Raw genomic sequence first — 21,314 nt, 5'->3', positions numbered from 1 at the left:
ACTGGCACAATTAATGATAAGTTTCCTGGCTAGTCTATTTGATACCTCACTGTCTTCGTGTAAACTAACTGCCCCGCCACATATTTTACAACACACACATTCACCTAATACCATTGTTAGCATGTGTAAATCTATCAGAATACAACCTATCCTACCACTTACATCACTTTTGTTTTGAGAAAACTGTAGATCACAATGTCCTATTTTAATCTTTGAAGCACTAACAGGTATTTCTCTAGATACTGATGAGTTTGCCTGTATTTCATTGACTTGAACTTCACATGCCACATATTGAACACAATGTTTTTCTTTATTCGAAAATCTATTACCATGAAAACCATGTTTCTTAAAACACTTCATTTTGGCGCCATACTTTACTTTTTGAGAGATTTACCAATCAATTCATCACTTTTCCTTGGAAAAACATTAGCACTTCAACATACAATGCGTGTTTATACTATGAAACAATATGATAGTGTTTTTGACAGTGCTACCAATTCAAACACATAATTTAACCTTTATAACATAGCAATTCACAGCCTTCTACATAAAAAAATTACTGATTTTATTAGATCTTGAAGTAATGCACGCAAAAATTTTAACATTTTCAACTGGTGAAGATTATATTTAAAAAAATAAAATAAAATACTTCCCATGTCAGTTTATAAGTGATATCATTTTATTCGAAAAATTGCAAATTTTATAATGAGACAAAAATCTGAAAATAAGAAAAAATTTTTTTTTCTGTTCTAACTCCCCTTAATGACTATCCAACAAGAGAAATGAGTAGATCTACAGAACAAATTTTTTGGTGCATTTTTTTTTTCTAATGTATATGAGGTCTATGCCTAATTTATATAATGCCTTTGATGTCGCAATAAAGTACAGGATTTTGAAAGGGATAAATCTCATAACAGTTCAAGTGTTTAAAAAATGTCTATGAAAGGGTCATTTAATGGAGAATTGGTTTAAAATCTACAAATTTCATACTTTGTCTAATTATTTCTTTGTATTCTGTGTGTTTTATACCAAATCTAATGCTTTGTCATTTTTTGTAACTAAGTACAAATTCTGAAAAATTCATTTACTTTCATACTTAAATACCTCAGTGATATACACCTGAACATTTTCAACAACCTGTTTTGCTTGAACATTAAATGAATTTGACTAAAGGATCAATATTACATTTAAGAATATTTGCATTTCAGTGAATTGACAGTTGTTTCTAAGGGAAAGAAAAACCAATTAAAATTTCCAAAATATGTATGTAAAATTTAGAGTGTGACTCAATTAGTGTGGCTGCAGTGCTTCAAGAATTGTAGAGGTGTAAAGCCACAAACAAGGGTCTAGCCACAAGTAATACTCAAGAGCATTTGATTGTTGGGGGCTGGAGATCTGTAATTTTCAAGAAAAAACTACAATTTTCCAAAACAAAGAAGGGTGGGAATGTAAGGGTACCATCAGCAATGTCTGCACTAAATAACCGATTATATACACCTACTTCTGGTGGATATCATATTGCTGACCTTCTGGAAGGTTCCAGATTTAACAGTTTATGCTTTGGACAGACACAGAAGAAGCAGTCTGGGATGAGCAGATAATGATGACAGCTGATGTTTTGCCCCAATGACAGAACGGCTAATGCTAATTTGAAGAAATATCCACAATATTAAGAGTTTGATGATTTCTGTGAACAGAGGAAGTAATTCTATAATTGTGGAAGAAATTTTGTCAGTATGTTTGCCAGTAATCAGAAGTTACAAGTGGAAGTGCTGTCATCAAAATTAGAAAAGTGACATTATCAGATCTTGGAAGAGGTTATATTGTGTGGCAGTAAGCCTGTTTAAGCCTTCAAAATGTACCTTCCAAGTTAAATTTGATGTTGTGGCTAAACAGAATGAGCCAGTTTTAATTTGACTCCACCTGCATGAAAGTTGCTCAAGTCCTTGTGTATTTAAATTCAGTAAAGCTTTCATAATTTACTCGCTGTTAAGATTACTTTGTAATTAGTGGTTATTATTCACTCACTGTTAAGATTACTTTGTAATTAATGGCTGGAGAAGCAACAGAGAAAATAGCTTTTAGATAAAGTAAAATATTAGAATGCCTGATAAATAAATACAAAATGCTATTTACAGTTGTAGAAGAAAGTGATAAGAGATAGACACAGGAAGGATAAATATACAAGAATGCTGTCTAAACAAACAAACCCTTAAAAAAACATACACAAGGTTATTCATAAGTATATCTAGGGATTCAGAAGATGACTACAAGACATACACGGAGAACACAAATAAATGGACAGAGCATCTCTCCAAGTTTTGATTCAGTACCTACTCATTTTTTATTTGATCTATCCATCTAATCCTCAGCAATCTTCTATAGCATTACATTTAAGAAGTTTCCATCATCTTATGGTTCAAATTGCCTTTCATACCCATTTCACTTCAAATATAAGGCTGCTGTTTTGCAACACAACTCTACTGGCTGCCATGAACCGCTCTTGTGATGCTCATCAAAACGACGTCGTACAGGGGAAAGTGAGTGTCAATCTGAATCCCTGCCTCAGTTTCACAAGAAGAGGTCTTCAGAATGCAAGAGAGCTTATTCAGCAAGTTGACAAAGTGTAAGAAGCTAGGCAGCACTTCTGAAGGATGAAGATGGGCAATACTGCAGTTTCTGTGGCTGACTAAACTAGAAGAGCAGAATAAATGAAATCATCAGTGTCCAGTGGCAATTCCCAGCAGCTATGGCCCGTTGCCTCTTCTGGAGTGGGGGTGTTGCTGTTGAAGAACTATGAATTATGCCAGCAGACTCTCATAAATACCTCCCCCCCCCCCCTGCCCCTCCCAAAATTCTCAGATGTACCCAGATATTCTCTGATGCTTGTCATCATTCTCTGTTCATGACCATTTTAAGATGTTTGAGTGTTGTGAAACACCACCATCTCCATCAGCCACTGATTTTGAGGAGGACGACTACTGTAGAGGCAGATGAAGTATCAGGTCACTTACCAAAGACTTCATCGCCAGTAGCAGCAGGCAATTATCCAAGCTGGGGGCCTGTATCCTGACGACTTGGTGGCTTCGCACTCCTGGGTCTCCCTCTGGGGACTGTCTCCTGCTGGCAGCCACCTCTCTAGTGGGAGGCATGTTCAGTCTGAGGTGGTGGTGGGCCAGTGATTCTACCAATGTACAGCAGTCCATGAAGGCTTGCTCATCACTGATTACTGCCCAGAGATGCCTTTGACTTTAGCTATATAGGTCTACATTCTGAACACTGTCTATTCTGGTGTGGTACACAGCAACTTCATCTTAGACGGGCTGCTATGAGTGTCATCTGACATGCTTAGGGGGCAGCTCTGACGATGCCACTACCTATTGCCACTGGTGTGTGCTGCGCTGGCTAGCACGCTGGCAGTTGCTGATCCCAGCACTTGGTGTGCCAGCCACTACTGATGTCAGTGGAGGCTAACAACCTCTTGCCTGTTATAATCCTGTTTGTGTATTAAAATGAATAAAGCACTGCTGTAAACACAGATGTTTCATTAACAGTTTTCCAAGCAGCTCCTATCACCACCAACTCCACAACCATGTCCTGGAGAGAGCGAGAGAGAGAGAGAGCGAGAGAGAGAGAGAGAGAGAGAGAGAGAGAGAGAAAGAGAGAGGTATCTTCTCCAGACCTCCAAATAACCCAGTCCTCCACCACCCTAGGATCAACTGCTGACACCAACAGTCTCGCGTCAAATGTGTGTCAACACCATCACTATCTGGGCGTGATGAATTGGTTTCTGATACCGCAACAGGCTGGTGTCAGAAGTCTCTGTTGTTTCAAATGTGGACAATCTATTTTTGTGGCCTCTTCCATTCTTGAGCGTAGCAATGGTAGAAACACTTGACATGCGTGAAAACCTACAAATGTGATTTGTGACACCAGAACGACCTGCGGATGTGTCTCAGTTTAAGGGAAATTAGAGGGAGCACTATTTACAAACAGTGAGATGCAGCAATGTAATGTGGAGAGCCATGAATTGCTTTATATGCAGTCAATGCCATCAACATGTAGTACTTGCAGATATTATGGGCAAGAAGTATATCAGTGTATGGAATCAAGCTGATTAGCTATTCACTTTTAACAATAAAAGCTTTGTCTTCTTGCTGTGTCTTAGTGCTTGTAGTGGTTACCTTTGAATTTTGTGCACATTAAGTGTGTTGTTCCCTTGGTAGATATTTTTCCACAAAATCCAGTGTCACAAAACAACTAATAACAACTCAGGAAGTGATGGAATCCTTGGTGAAACAGGAAGCTAATCTTGAGGAAAGTAATGCTGTTTTGTGAAGGCAAGTGAATGCTTTGAGGGCAGGCAATGCAGGTAACAGTGTGAACTCAATGGGGTTGTTAAAACAAAAGTTTCATTCAACATACCCAAACTTTGTTCGAATTCAGTTGTAGCTTATCTAGTGACTCCTTTTTCATGTAAAACAAATGAGGATGTGGCAGCATTTATTGACAACTTGCAAGGTGCTACAGGGCTGTGTGACTGGTCAAATAAAGTATGTTTGCATATGGGCAAATTATGGTTCATCGGCAAGGAAAATACATATGTAATACACCATGAAGTGTTGAAAAAAGTGTAAACATTTCAGTAACTCATAATAGAGTTCATACAGTTGCTACTGCAAAAAGAACAGTAGCAGATTCTTTAGGGAGCAGCTCAATGGCAGAGCACAGAGCATTAAATGTTCTTATGAGGTGGGCTTCCACTTGATGTGTTGATAAGAAAGCAGACGGAAAATCTGAAGGATCTCAATATAGAAACATTTTATTTGTCATAGGTGTGAATGTGAGGGCAACATTCAGAAGCAATGCTGTCAGCCAATGTACTATGAGTGTGGAGTGGCAGGATATTGGGTACAGGATTGTATGAATAAGAAAAAGGATGGTAGGTCATTAAACACCAATTAGAATTCCACAACTGCCAAATGTCACCCACGTGAAATTTGATATTGCAAAGATGTATGCAGAAGTGAAAGGTTGCTTGTTTGGCATGGAAAATTGTACAAAACGCAGGTTTTTAATGGACACAGGGGCTCAGGTGTTGGTAGTGAGTCTGGATCTCTTGGGTAGGAAGAGACTAAATTTCCCATGTTATAGATTACTTGGAGTAGCAGTAATGAAGTAGTATCATTGGCATCAATGTTGCTCAATTTTTGTAATGGAGCAACAAATTTTCTAGAGCATATGAAGTGTTGCCACATGTCTGTAAGCAGTACCACATGATCCTGGAATTGGGTTTCTTGAATAAGCAACAAACAAAAGTTGATGTTTTGCAGCACACTGCCGAATTGAGTGGAACACTGTTACAACTAGGAGAGACTGCTGCAAGTGATACGTTGGTGCAAGGTTCCCCCAGTAAAATGTGGAACTGTTTACAATAGGTATGCACAACCATTATGGCTCAGTTTGTATGACAAAATGGCAAGAAGTACAGATAAACTACTCTGGTTACATGTAGGTACTGACCTACTCGAGTGATATTTTTTGTGTTATAGAGCCATGGAAACATAATGACGACTTTGATGTGTCACTTGTTTTATACACAAAAGCTAGGCACACATGCAGAAAGTGAATGGAGAACACATGGTTTGATAATTTGACACCGACAAAGGGGTTGTTGGTAACCAATTTGGACAACTGGATGAAGATGATTTAGATGGGTCAAGTGTAGTCCTTTGCCATTAGCCAATCATCATTGCATCTTCATTACATGAAAAAGTACAGAGTCTGAAAGGAAATGGTAGAGTAGTCATGGAAACATTTTTAAACAGTTCTGGCATTTGTTCAATCCCATTGGACTGTTACCAGTGACATCCATGATATGATGCAACACAGGATCCCAAGGGGGGATAATCCTTGTGTCTGTGAGAAGTCATACAGAATACCTCGGCAACTGCAACCATAATAGACGCATTAATCAATCAACAGTTGAAGGGTGGCATTAACGAAGAAAGTGATACCCATTTAGGAGCCCCCACTGTCACTGTGCCCAAACAAATCAGACAGGACAAGGAAATACATGCTCTGTTGTGACTAGTGTTACTTAAATGCCAGAACTGCAACAGAGGCACGTTGTTGTTGTTGTGGTCTTCGGTCCTGAGACTGGTTTGATGCAGCTCTCCATGCTACTGTATTCTGTGCAAGCTTCATCATCTCCCAGTACCTACTGCAATCTACATCCTCCTGAATCTGTTTAGTGTATTCATCTCTTGGTCTCCCTCTACAATTTTTACCCTCCATGCCGCCCTCCAATACTAAATTGGTGATCCCTTGATGCTTCAGAACATGTCCTACCAACCAATCCCTTCTTCAAGTCAAATTGTGCCACAAACTCCTCTTCTCCCCAATTCTATTCAATACCTCCTCATTAGTTATGTGATCTACCCATCTAATCTTCAGCATTCTTCTGTAGCACCACATTTCAAAAGCTTCTGTTCTCTTCTTGTCCAAACTATTTATTGTCCATATTTCACTTCATACATGGCTACACTCCATACAAATACTTTCGGAAATGACTTCCTGACACTTAAATCTATACTTGATGTTAACAAATTTCTCTTCTTCAGAAACGCTTTCCTTGCCATTGCCAGTCTACATTTTATATCCTCTCTACTTCGACCATCATCAGTTATTTTGCTCCCCAAATAGCAAAACTCCTTTCCTACTTTAAGTGTCTCATTTCCTAATCTAATTCCCTCAGCATCACACGTTTTAATTCGACTACATTCTATTACCCTCATTTTGCTTTTGTTGATGTTCATCTTATATCCTCCTATCAAGACACTGTCCATTCCGTTCAACTACTCTTCCAAGTTCTTTGCTGTCTCTGACAGAATTACAATGTCATCAGCGAACCTCAAAGTTTTTATTTCTTCTCCATGGATTTTAATTCCTACTCTGAATTTTCCTTTTGTTTCCTTTAGTACTTGCTCAATACACAGATTGAATAGCATCGGGGCGATGCTACAACCCTGTCTAACTCCCTTCCCAACCACTGCTTCCCTTTCATGCCCCTCGACTCTTATAACGCCCATCTCGTTTTTGTACAAATTGTAAATAGCCTTTCGTTTCCTGTATTTTACCCCTGCCACCTTCAGAATTTTAAAGAGAGTATTCCAGTCAACATTGTCAAACGCTTTCTCTAAGTCTACAAATGCTAGAATGTAGGGTTGCCTTTCCTTAATATATTTTCTAAGATAAGTCATAGGGTCAGTGTTGCCTCACGTGTTCCAACATTTCTACGGAATCCAAACTGATCTTCCCCAAGGTCGGCTTCTACCAGTTTTTCCATTTGTCTGTAAAGAATTCGCATTAGTATTTTGCAGCTGTGACTTATTCAACTGATAGTTCGGTAATTTTCACATCTGTCAATGCCCGCTTTCTTTGGGATTGGAATTATTATATTCTTCTTGGAGTCTGAGGGTATTTCGCCTGTCTCATACATCTTGCTCACCAGATGGTAGAGTTTTGTCAGGGCTGGCTCTCCCAAGGCTATCAGTAGTTCTAATGGAATGTTGTCTACTCCCGGGGCCTTGTTTCGACTCAGGGCTTTTAGTGCTCTGTCAAACTCTTCACGCAGTATCATATCTCCCATTTCATCTTCATTTACATCCTCTTCCATTTCCATAATATTATCCTCAAGTACATCGCCCTTGTATAGACCCTCTATATACTCCTTCCACCTTTCTGCTTTCCCCTTTTTCCTTAGAACTGGGTTTCCATCTGAGCTCTTGATGTTCATACAAGTGGCTCTCTTTTCTCCAAAGGTCTCTTTAATTTTCCTGTAGGCAGTATCTACCTTACCCCTAGTGAGATAAGCCTCTACATCCTTACATTTGTCCTCTTGCCATCCCTGCTTAGCCATTTTGCACTTCCTGTTGATCTCATTTTTGAGACGTTTGTATTCCTTTTTGCCTGCTTCATTTACTGCACTTTTATATTTTCTCCTTTCATCAATTAAATTCAATATTTCTTCTGTTACCCAAGGATTTCTACTAGCCCTCATCCTTTTACCTATTTGATCCTCTGCTGCCTTCACTACTTCATACCTCAGAGCTACCCATTCTTCTTCTACTGTATTTCTTTCCCCCATTCCTGTGAAATTTCCCTTATGCTCTCCCTGATACTCTGTACAACCACTAGTTTAGTCAGTTTATCCAGGTCCCATCTCCTTAAATTCCCACCTTTTTGCAGTTTCTTCAGTTTTAATCTACAGTTCATAACCAATAGATTGTGGTCAGAGTCCACATCTGCCCCTGAAAATGTCTTACAATTTAAAACCTGCTTCCTAAATCTCTGTCTTACCATTATATAATCTATCTGATACCTTCTAGTATCTCTAGGCTTCTTCCATGTATACAACCTTCTTTCATGATTCTTGAACCAAGTGTTAGCTATGATTAAGTTATTCTCTGTGCAAAATTCTACCATGCAGCTTCCTCTATCATTTCTTATCTGCAATCCATATTCACCTTCTACGTTTCCTTCTCTCCCTATTCCTACTATCAAATTCCAGTCACCCATGACTATTAAATTTTCATCTCCCTTCACTATCTGAATAATTTCTTTTATCTCATCATACATTTCATCAATTTCTTCATCATCTGTAGAGCTAGTTGGCATATAAACTTGTACAACTGTAGTAGGAGTGGGCTTTGTGTCTATCTTGGCCACAATAATGTGTTCACTATGCTGGTGTAGTAGCTTACCTGTACTCCTAATTTTTTATTCTTTATTAAATCTACTCCTGCATTACCCCTATTTGATTTTGTATTTATAACCCTGTATTCATCTGACCAGAAGCCTTGTTCATCCTGCCACCGAACTTCACTAATTCCCACTATATCTAACTGTAACCTACCCATTTCCCTTTTCAAATTTTCTAACCTACCTGCCCGATTAAAGGATCTGACGTTCCACACTCCGATCCGTAGAATGCCAGTTTTATTTCTCCTGATAACGATGTCCTCTTGAGTAGTCCCCGCCCTGAGATCCGCATGGGAGACTATTTTACCTCCAAAATATTTTACCCAAGAGGACGCCATCATCATTTAGCATACAGTAAAGCTGCATGCCCTCAGGAAAAATTACGGATGTGGTTTACCCTTGCTTTCAGCTGTTCGCAGTACCAGCACAGAAAGGCCATTTTGGGTAGTGTTACAAGGCTAGATCAGTCAATCATCCAGACTGTTGCCCCTGCAACTACTGGAAAGGCTGATGCCCCTCTTCAGAAACCACACGTTTGTCTGGCCTCTTAACAGATACCCCTCTGTTGTGGTTGCACCTAAGGTACAGCTATCTGTATCGCTGAGTCACCCTCCCAACCAATGGCAAGGTACATGGTACATGGGGGGGGGGGGGGCAGAGGCATATCTGATATTAAATATTATGGAAAAGCTCCACACCTAGATCAGTATAAGTATTTTTCAATAATGGAGGTGGGCTTTACTAAAATACTTAGGTGCTTTTTGGATTTGAGAATGCACCGGACATATTCAGTGATTATTGGTGAGAGCATTGAGGGGGTCAAAAAAACACTTGTGCATTGTCTACTTATATGATATTGTCATTATTTTCTACAGACTTGAAAGAGTACAAGCAGTGGCTGGAAGAAGTGTTTAAGAGATTGTATTCAACATACTTAATATTAGGTATTAAAAAGTGTCACTTTGCATAGGCAGAAGTGATATATTTAGGCCATGTAATTTACCATGATGGCATGGAGACTGACATGAAAAGCCCATAATTTCTCATCACTACAAACTGTGGAGCACCTGCAGTCATTTTTAGTGTTATGTAATTATTATATGAAATTCATCAAAAGGTTTGATGACATTGCTAGTCCATTTTGAAGAAGGGTGAGAAATTTCGGTGGACAGTTGACTGAATCTGCATTTGAGGGACTGAAAAATACACTAACAACTAGTCCTGTGTTAGTATTTCCAAATTATGAAAAATCATTTATCTTGTCCTATGACATAAGCAACCAGGTAATGATATAAGTTCTGAGTAGATAGTAATGAGCACCTGGTAGCATATGGATGAAGGCAATCAAATAAAATAGAATGGAATTATTCGTCTAAGGAGAAGATGTTGAGCTTAATCTACAGTGTCACTTACTTTCATTGTTACCTATATGGCAGGAAATTCAAACTTATAACAGTCCAAACACTTTTAAAATGGCTATTAGGACTAAAAGATCCATCAAGCAGACAAACTCGATGGACATTAAAATTAAATGAATTTGATATTGAAGTAGTGAAAAAATCCAGCAGGAAGCATGACAAGACGAATGAGTTGAGTAGGAAAACCAGTGTCATAAATGTGTCTGGTCAAAGCCTTGCTGAAAGGTATAAGGTGCAGACCACTGGCATGGACTGTCAGGTATTCAAAATGCAACCACAGTTCATTATGCATGATGAGCTATTGTGTGATGATATGATGTTCAGGTCAAGCTTTATGGTACCTGCAGCACTGAGGGAAGGAGTATTAAAAGAGGCTGACAACCAAATGTTAGAAGGGCATGGACAGCAAAGGACAATGAAGCTGAAGGGTTTTGGTGCAGAATGCGAAGATAGAACATTGACCAGTATGTCAAGAACTATGTTCCATGTGCACAATGTGGTGATTTGAGCCATCAATGACTACTGCTTCAGAGATTACCGAGGTGTCTGAACCATTAGGAATGAGGAGCAAATATATTTTGTGTCCATTTAATTGGACACTGGCAGATAACCGCTTTTCACAAAACACTGCAACGACTGCTGTCTCGAATCTACAAGTAAGTACAGCAGCACAAGCAATGATGACCAATTGATTATTGAACTTTGGTGTACCTGCACAATAATTACGGATCAGGGCACCAACTTCATGTCCAAACTAATTATGAAGTTATGTCATCTATTGCAAACTCAAAAGCTTAGCACTTGTCCCTTACACCCTCAGGCAAATGGGAGAACTGAACATGTTCAACATACACCATAAAATGTTAATTTATTATGTGAATAGTCAACACAATGACTGGGACATTTATCTATCATATGTCATAGCCCCATAAATTCAAAAGTTCACAACAGTGTTGAGCTTTTCCCATTTGAAGTTGCAAACAGTGGAAAAATATTTTGTGCCTTTCAAAGTTATTAAACCTACAATTGAGAAAATGGAGAATCAATATAAAATTTTGCAAAAATGCTAAAGGAAGTTTGGAAGTGGGTGTAGAAGGAAAATGATAAAGCCATCAAGCAACAGGAGAGAATTTAACAATGTAATGTTAAGTAACCTGAGCATAAGATTGGCCAACGGCTCATGCTAACAAGTCCTTATACACCAAACAGCAAAAAGAAGAAATTTCTTATACACTACAAGGGGCCGTACCATGTCATACAGATATCATCACTATGAATATGAAGTTGCAATTATTGACGTAAACTTCCATTGTCCACTTAGGATGCATTAAACTTTCTAAAAGTACCCTGGACATGTTACCTCAACTGTCTATCCTACTCATGAGGGAAATGTTTGTTGCGAAATTTATTGACCTAGATTAATGGAATCATTATAATTTGTTAGTGTAGAGTGGTTTATTTTACATTTGTTCTTACTATTTCTCATAATGGGATTGGCAGACAGCAAAGTGAGTAATTTGAATAGTGGTATGCTATGGTAACAGGGTCCAGTGTGTGATTATGAACCATGTACATCATATCCTTGAGGAAAGGGAAGGAAGACTGAAACAGTTACCTCTCCTGCCCAGGTACTTCCAAGGACGACAATGACATTCACAGTAATTCTGATGGCACTAAAACATCTTCAGGTGAGAATTAATGGAGACCCCCATGGAAACAAAGCTCAAAGGAGGAGTGCTGTTGTCCAGGCAGCAGAATGTCATGTTAACCAGCCACTGATGGACATCGAGGCTAACTTACAAACATAGGAAGTAAGGGATGAGGTATGGATGCTGTGGGATACATTCACTAGATCGTATCTTGAAGCCACAGACAGAAAGGAATATCGCAGGACATCTAAGGGGAACCCCGAGGATTACAGGTGTCATATGAGCGTTTACGGGAACAGTTACACCAAGTGATGACCTTAGTACTACACACGTAGTTGCATCAGAAGATGTGATGGCTAAATTCAGGTGGGAGTATACTGAAGACAGCATTCAGAACAGTTGATACTGATGATATCAGGGAACTAAACAACACAATGGGACAAGTACAATAGATAGCCAACAGCAAATAGGCAACTATGGAGTGGCATACCGCACAACTGGCAAATCTAGAGCAAGGTGTACAGAACAATACTCTGACATTACAGGAATTAACTACTGAATTACGAGGATATATTACATCAGAAACAGGAAAAGTCGAGCAAGATTTAGATACAATAGAAACCTGACCAATGTGAGAATTGCCATGGTAGGATTTCTCCAATCACTAGGAGATAGCATAGGGCATGCCCATCAGCACATATAGCCCTGCAAAGTACGTCAACACAGCAGGTCGATACTACTGCCACAGCATACTTATCGTGCCAGACAGCCTGCACATCAGGGGCTAAAAAACATTTTTGCCCCTAAAGTGTAGGCTGCCCTGCAAAGCATAATGATTCCCACATAACACACCTGTCCTGCAAGACAGCCTAAATGCCAGGAGCTGAAAACACGTGTTTGTCAAATCTCCACTCCTGTTGCAAATAGGAGGTTAGAAACCCCACAGTGCTGATACCTGTGAAATTTTGCTGTTTGTGTGCCAAATTTGGATGAAATCAATACATACACACTTACAGTCTGCTTTAAATGTTATTTACAAACTTCCAGCATGCTGGAGCAGCTGCAATTCAGTAACTTCTGTTAATCAGTACAATGAAAAACCACTCAAAAGTTGAAAATTTTACTTTTTTTGTTCAATCAATGACTAATTTTCAAGCCGAGACACATTTTGAAATCATCATATCATGGTAAAAAATGGTATTTACAATGGTGTGAAAACCATGTCAAACACACCCAATGAACAGTTACAGCGCATACAGATGTATGTGTTTCGTTGTACTTATATGTTATTGTTGGTGCAGTGTTACTAATATGGAAATTCTGTTCATCTCTGTAGAGTATTTACATGGCACCAAAATTATGTATGCCAACATTAAGAGCAACTCATCTTGAAAATTCAGAAATCATCATGAAACAATAGTAGAAGGAGAAGGCAGCAGGCAATCCTCCAGTAAATGTAAGGGCAAGATGATGGGATTAAGGAGAGGAACTCAATGTAATTTGTCAATGCCATAGCTAATGATTTGAATCTTTTTCTGTAATTTTCATGTGTTACATGCTTCCTACTCCCTATGAGAGAAAAGAAAACATATAACAATAGCCTCTGCAGTTAAGAGACAGAGAAAGAAAAGTAAATACCTTGACATCCCTGAAGAGAATTTCAGGGTGATAATCAATATGATGTTTCTCAAAATATTCTGCAACATCACATAGTAGTCCCATTTCTGGCACAGAAAATAAGTCAGCTAACTGAACCATTTTTGTTTTAATATCAGCCTGAAAAATACAAAATGTATTAATTACTTACATTTTTGTGTTAATTTGAAATTTATCTAGCATGACCTGTTGATGACATGTAAAAGTGTAAATAAAAACCTTATAACAAATAATGTAAAAAAGTAGCTCTAACAATAAGTTATAAGCCAAAGATCTAAAAATGAGATTAAAGTACCTGATAGTTCCTTGGTTCTACATAGGCTAAAGGAATAATTCGATTCTTATATAATTTCAGAACTTCATCATCTGACACAGGAGATAAGCCACGATACACACTGCCTAGTTGTATCTGGAGGAATGAGTCAATCTTCAGCAGTAGACCTTTTTCTATATCATAATGAAGCCCCCGTACTGCAAATCCTGGTTTATATTCCAGTAACTTTATACTGTTTGGATACTGAAAAAAATAACATGCAAAATTACAAACAAATACAAGTAATGAAAAGATTTATTTATTCTGAGAGGATTAAGTTTCATCTGTCCAAATAATTCTTCATCTTTCTCCTGTTTGATTGTCGCTGACAGTGTACTGGTGTCTCACAGGAATGAGTTTTAGTCATGTTCTCCATAATGATTAATTGTATATAGTCTATGAATTGAAGCTCAGACATTCCTTTAACATGTCTTCAGGGGGAAAAATGGAAATAACTGCACTGCTGCTTGATAAATAGGTCATAAGAATAAATCTATATGGAATAGTGTTACGCCTGATAATTACATGAGCAAGACCTTTTTCTCCCACAAGCAACAAAATGTGTTTAGTGATGAATGAATGAATAAATTGCAGTTTTATTTGTTTGGTCGCTTGGAGATATATCTCTGATTTATTCGTGGCTTTCTCAAACTTCATTTTCAAGAGAATGAATTATGTTATTCTGTTTTGACTATGAAACATATTCCTGTATGTGAGAGGTATAAACTAGTTCAGTTCTCAGCTCAGTTGCCAAATTAGTTTATGTTGAACAAATAAGACAAAAGTAATGGAAATGGAAGTAATTTTGGTTATGTCTTGATGATGTATCTGGTAATATTGTATTAACACTGATGAAAGTTTTTAAATTTTTAGATTGTAAGACATGGGAAAAGACCATCCACCAAAAACTGCAAGATGTTCAAATTGATAATGTTATGTTCTAAAGATTTTCAATGAAATTTCAGTAGAAAAACACACTTTATAACTATTTCACTAATATTTATTATTTTTGCCAGCTAGGTTTCAAGTATGTTATTGTGTGTACTGGTAGAAACAAAGGAAGCAAGAGAAAACTTGTGACTAACGTCATTTTGTAACAAATCTCAGACAGGACACCCTCTCATTAACCACACAATGAAATGTAGGCCAGGCACCAAAAAATTTAACTATTTCTCTGGAAATGAAAGCTCTTGAATGTTGGACCTCCTGTTGTTGTTGTCTTCAGTCCTGAGACTGGTTTGATGCAGCTCTCCATGCTACTCTATCCTGTGCAAGCTTCTTCATCTCCCAGTACTTACTGCAGCCTACATCCTTCTGAACCTGCTTAATGCATTCATCTCTTGGTCTCCCTCTACGATTTTTACCCTCCACGCTGCCCTCCAATGCTAAATTTGTGATCCCTTGATGCCTCTTCTCTAGCTAAGAGACAACCATCCATTATTTGGAAGCCATCGCAGATTGAGAAGCACTAAAATTTGGCAGATCTTGCAGACAAAGCAGTATCGTAATATTAGATCCTCTAAGTGTAATAAAGAGCCTTAAAAAGCCAGAATGAAACATAGGTGTGTTGCCTATAATTATAGACACTATTAAAGAATTTGTTACAAACAAGCAAGCAGGAATAGAAACAAATTTCTTGTGGATTCCAAGGAACAGTGGCATATTTCATAATAAATTAGTAGACAGCTTAGAAAAGCAAGCAATAAACTTAAGTGAAATCCAAAAGACAGACTTCCTTATCACAATGATCCATAAAATTTTGGGCCACCGTTCAGCCAAAATATTAGAAGAAGAAGTCAAATTTATGCAGCTGCACGTCTGAAATTTTATGGATCAGTATTTGTGCCATGAAAATATGAAGATGCATTTTCTTACCGTGATGTTTGTCATTGTGGTCTACAGCACACAGTCTGATTTGATGCAGCTCTCCATGCTACTCTACCCTGTGCGAGCCTCTTCATCTCCAACATCCTTCTGAACCTGCTTACTGTATTTATTTCTTGGTCTCCCTCTACCATTTGTACCCCTCTCCCCCCCCCCTCCTCCTCCTCCTCCTCCTCCTCCTCCCCCCCCCCCCCTCACACTTCCCTCCAAGGGTAAATTGGTGATCCCTTGACGTTTCAGAATGTGTCCTATCAATCAACCCCTCTTGTGCCACAAATTTCTTGTCTCATCCTCATTAGTTATGAGAGTTTACCTATCTAATCTTCAACATTCTTAGAACCATATTTTTAAAGCTTCTATGCTCTTTTCATATAAGCTGTTTGTTGTCCACGTGTCACTGCCATACATGGCTACACTCCACACAAATACCTTCATAAACAATGTCCTAACACTTGAATCTATATTCAAAGTTAACAAATCTCTCTTAATCAGAAATGTTTTTCTTGCCATTAAGAGTCCGCATTTTATATCCTCTATAATTCAACAATCATCAGTTATTTTGCTGCACAAATAGCAAAACTCATCTACTACTAGAAGTGTCTTGTTTCTTAATCTAATTCACTTAGAATCATCTGATTTAATTTGACTACATTCCATTATCCTTGTTTTGCTTTTGTTAATGTTCATCATATATCCTCCCTTTCAAGACAATATCCACTCTGTTCAACTACTCTTTCAAGTCCTTTGCTGTCTCTGACAGAATCACAATATCATTGGCAGATATCAATTTTTATTTCTTTTCTCTGAACTTTAATTCCTACTCCAAATTTTTCTTTGATTTCCTTTAATTCTTGTTGAGTGTACAAACTGAACAACATCTGGGATAGGTTAGAACCTTGTCTCACTCCTTTCTCAACCACTGCTTCCCTTTCATGCCCCTCAGCTCTTATAATTGCTGTCTGGTTTCTGTAGAAGTCGTAAACAGCCTTTCGCCCCCTGTTTTTTAACCCCACCACCTTTAGTATTTTGTAGAGAGTATTCCAGTCAACATTGTCAAAAGCTTTCTCTAAGTCTACAAATACTACAAACATTGGTTTGCCTTTCCTTCACCTGTCTTGTAAGGTAAGTTGTAGGGTCAGTACTGCATCGCGTGTTCCTACATTTCTCCACAGTCCAAACTAATCTCCTCCAAAGTTGGCTTCTACCACATTTTCCGTTCTTCTGCAAAGAACTGGTGTCAATATTTTGCAGTCATGACCTATTAAACTGATAGTTGGATAATTTTCACATCTACTGGCAACTGCTTTCTTTGGAATTGGAATTATCAAGATATTCTGAACTTAATCAATGAAAAAATGAGAAGTAGCTGACAGACACAATGTGATTTGATCAAGATGTCAAAAGGAATACAATGTGGCTATCTGAGCTTAAAATAGCACTATCCCCTGGGTTTACTAATTGGAATATGGGTAGACAATTCATAACAACTATTACACACACATGCTGAAATCTTGACAAATCCCCAACCCATCTGTTAGTTGTTCCAAGTAGGATTGAAGGACTCTCCCTTATTTGATTTATTAAATGAGGAAGGAGAAGTGAGTCATCTACTGTTCTCATATACCAAATACAGACACAACTGAAATCCTCTGTTATCTCACTGGTTTACACAAAGATATAATTCTATTTCCTGAACCAATACTGAAAGTAATTAGGGAGATTTATGCTTCCCAGGTTCATCATTGGTTTGCTGTGCATTCCCAGATCATCCTTTTGCAGCTACTAAGTGGGACATCACAATAACTGTTCCACTTACAATTTTCTATCTTGGTCTGAGACACATAGTTAAAATCAACTCTATCCAAAAATGTGAAATTTGTTCTGATAATCGAAAATAAGAATTTACTTTATCTCATATAAAGATGTGAAACAAATACTAACAAAGAGATAGAGGGGCTGGCCAGTACTTACCTCAGCTCAGTACAGCCGATAGTTACACAAAACAGGACAGAAAATTAAGGTATCCTAGCTTTCAGAACTTTGTTCCTTCATCAGGGAGAAGAGAGGGGAAAAAAGGGGAAGAAGGGAAAGTGGATTCAGTTGCTCACAAACCAGGTTCTGAAGCAACAGGAGAAAGGTAAACAGGGAAGTAGGAAAGATGGGGGCATGGGTGTCAGAGGGAAGCCAAAGATATTCTACTGTAAGTACTGTGCCAGCTTCAAACCAAAGAGGATGCATACAGAAGTAAAGAGGTATACAGTATAAATATAAACACAACTATGTAGGATGAAAAGATGCGTGAATGGCTAAAGAGGAAAGGGAAAGAGGAGAAGACTGAAGAGTAAATGGGAGTGAGGTTGGCTACCGTAGGTTCAGTCCAGGGGGGTGGCGGAATGAAAGGATGTGCTACAGTGCAAGTTCCCATCTCTGCAGATCTGAGGGACTGATGTTGGGTGGGAGAAGCCAAATGGTATGTATGGTGTAGCAGGTTTCTAGGTCCCTAGAATTATGCTGGAGGGCATGCTCCGCTACTGGGTATTGGACATCTCATAGGCGGACAGTACGTCTGTGCCCATTCATGCACTCAGCGAGTTTAGCTGTCATCATACCAATGTAAAAGGCTGTGCAGTGCAGGCATGTCAGCTGATAAATGACGTGTTGTTTCACATGTGGCCCTGCCTTGGATTGTGTATGTTTTACCAGTAGCGGGGCTGGAGTAGGTGGTTGTGGGGGGATGCATGGGGCAGGTTTTGCAGCGGGGTCGGTTACAGGGGTAGGAACTGCTGGATACAGAAGGTGGCCTGGGAATATTGTAGGGTTTGACAAGGATGGTATGGAGGTTAGGGGGCAATGAAAGGCAGCTCTGGATGATGTGGGGAGAATATTGTCAAGGGATGATCTCATTTCAAGGATTGACTTGAGAAAGTCATATCCCTGGCAGAGTAATTTGTTGATGTATTCGAGACCAGGATGAAATGAAATGATCGTATGGCATTGTTGGCCGGGAGGCCCCATGCGGGGAAGTTCGGCCGCCGTATTGCACGCCCTTTTTAGTTGACGCCACTTCGGCAACTTGCGAGTCAATGATGATGAAATGATGATGAAGAACACAGAACAGCCAGTCATCACGAGGCAGAGAAAACCCCTGGCCCCACCGGGAATCGAACCCGGGACTCCATGCGCCGGAAGCGAGAACGCTACCGCAAGACCACGAGCTGCAGACAGAATAATATTGGGTGACAAGGGGGATGCTTCTGTGTGGTCTGGGGCTAGGAACATTGTTGTTGGATGGGGAGGAATGTATTGCTTAGGAGATCTGTTTGTGGACAAGGTCTGCAGGATAGTTGCGGGAGAGGAAAGCACTGGTCAAGTTATTGGTGTAATCGTTGAGGGATTTGTCACTGGAGCAGATATGTTTGCCACGAATACCTAGGCTGTAGGGAAGGGAGCATTTGATGTGTAATGGATGGCAGCTATCAACGTGAGGGTACTGTTGTTTGTTTATGGGTTTGATGTGGACAGAGGTGTGGATGTGAGCTTCAACAAGATGAAGGTCAACATCCAGGAAGGTGGCTTGGGTTTTGGAGAAGGACCAGGTGAAATTCAGATTTGAAAAGGAGTTGAGGTTATGGGGGAAATTAAGGAGTGTTTCTTCACCAACAGTCCAGACCACAAAGATGTCATCTATAAACCTATACCAGGCCAGGGGAAGCAGCTATTGGGTCTTCAGGAAAGCCTCTTCCATGCGGTCCGTGAAGAGGTTGGCGTAGGACAGAGCCATCCTGGTTCCCGTGGCCATACTCCTGATTTGTTTGTAGGTCTGGCCTTCAAAAGTGAAGTAATTATGGGTGAGGATGAAGTTGGTAAGTGCGATAAGGAATAAGGTTTTTGGAAGATCTTCGGGTGGGCGTTGGGAGAGGTAGTGTTCAAGGGCAGAGAGACCATGGGTATGTGGGATGTTTGTGTCTTGTCACCATAGACAAGTTGTGGCCATCATTGTCTGCGTGTTATTGAGACTAGAACACATTGGTGACATGTAGGGTCATATTTGCATGTGTTTTCCATTGTGCAGTTGCTTATCATATTTATCATGACATGGAGTTTCTGCTTCAAACATTGGTGCAACAAAAGAAAGGTCTCACCACAGTCATGCAACAGGCTTTGCCAGCATTGATCTCTCAACCTATATCTGCGGGTCTGTTTCCTCCTCTGTTCCTGCTGTTTGCTGAGGCAGTGGAATATTGGGAAGCAACATTTCCACACCTTCCACATTACAGATGCTGATGCATGTTTGGCATGGTTACCGTTATGGATTTCTATCACCTTGTATTAAGTTTTGCAGCAGTTGGCTCAGTTGCAGGAACCTTCCTCATTGTCTTGACAACACATGTTCATTGTGTCTTCCTATTATCACCACTGCATGCACATCATGGTACCTAGAGTCAAATCCTACCGATGCAAAAAGCATCCATATCAGTCTTATCAAGCGTAAAAAAAAACCAACACCTATATCTTTCTGTGCGAGCTCTGATTTCCTTTATTTTATTATGATCACCGTTTCTCCCTATATGGGTCCGTGTCAACAAAATATTTCCACATATGGAGGAGAAAGTCGGTGAATGAAATTTTGTGAGAATAAACTACCGAAAAGAAAAACACCTTAATTTTAATGATGTCCACCCCAAATCCTGTATCATTTCAGTGACACTTGGTCCCCTGTTTTCCAATAATACAAAATGTGCTGCCCTTCTTTCAACTTTGTCGATGTACTCCGTCAATCCTATCTGGTAAGGATCCCGCACTGCTCAGCAGTATTCTAAAAGAGGACAGACAAGCATAGAGTTGGCAGTCTCTTTTGTAGATATGATACATTTTCTAGGTATCCTGCCAATAAAACACAGTCTTTGATTAGCCTTTCCCACATTTCCAATCTGTTCTTTCCACTTTAAGTTATTCATAACCCTAGGTATTTAGTTGAATTTACGAACTTTATATTTGGCTGATTTATTGTGTAACCAAAGTTTGACAGATTCCTTTTAGCACTCATGTGGGTGCCCTCACATATTACATTACTCATGGTCAATCGCCAATTTTTGCACCATACAGATATCTTTTCTAAATTGTTATGCAATTTGTTTTGACCTTCTGATGATTTTACTAATCGATAAATGACAGCATCATCTGCAAACAACCTAGGATTACTGCTCAGACTGTCTCCTAAATTGTTTACATACCTAAGGAACAGTGAAGGGCCTATAACACTACCTTGGAACCAAGCGAGGTGGCGCTGTGGTTAAACACTGGACTCTAACTCGGGAGGACGATGGTTCAATCCTGCATCCGGCCATACTGATTTAGGTTTTCCGTGATTTCCCTAAATCGGTCTAGGCAAATTCCAGGATGGTTCCTTTCGAAGGGCACGGCCGCCTTCCTTCCCCGTCCTTCCCTAATCCGATGAGACCGATGACCTCACTGTCTGGTCTACTTCCCCAAAACAACCCAACCCAACACTACCTTGGTGAATGTCAGAAATCACTTATGTTTTACTGAATGATGTTCCATCAGTTACTATGAACTGTGACCTCTCTGACAGGAAATCATGAATCCAGCCACATAACTGAGATGATATTC

The 21,314-nt window shown here is 39.3% G+C and overlaps 1 protein-coding gene across 4 annotated transcripts in view; it reads right to left on the bottom strand.

Moving 5' to 3' along the window:
* Window positions 1–21,314, bottom strand: part of LOC126354514 (5'-nucleotidase domain-containing protein 3) — a 189,415-nt gene that overhangs the window by 99,690 nt on the left and 68,411 nt on the right. For all 4 annotated transcript variants that reach the window (XM_050004259.1, XM_050004242.1, XM_050004233.1 and 1 more), the window contains exons 3-4: window positions 13,782–14,003; window positions 13,469–13,606 (exon numbers count right to left, since the gene is read on the bottom strand). In XM_050004259.1, coding sequence (XP_049860216.1) covers window positions 13,469–13,606; window positions 13,782–14,003 — 360 coding nt within the window. The remainder of the gene's footprint in view (window positions 1–13,468; window positions 13,607–13,781; window positions 14,004–21,314) is intronic.

The sequence above is a fragment of the Schistocerca gregaria genome, chromosome 1 (genome assembly GCF_023897955.1).
Source record: "Schistocerca gregaria isolate iqSchGreg1 chromosome 1, iqSchGreg1.2, whole genome shotgun sequence".
Classification (NCBI taxonomy): domain Eukaryota; kingdom Metazoa; phylum Arthropoda; class Insecta; order Orthoptera; family Acrididae; genus Schistocerca; species Schistocerca gregaria.
This window is presented reverse-complemented; position numbering and strand designations above follow the sequence as displayed.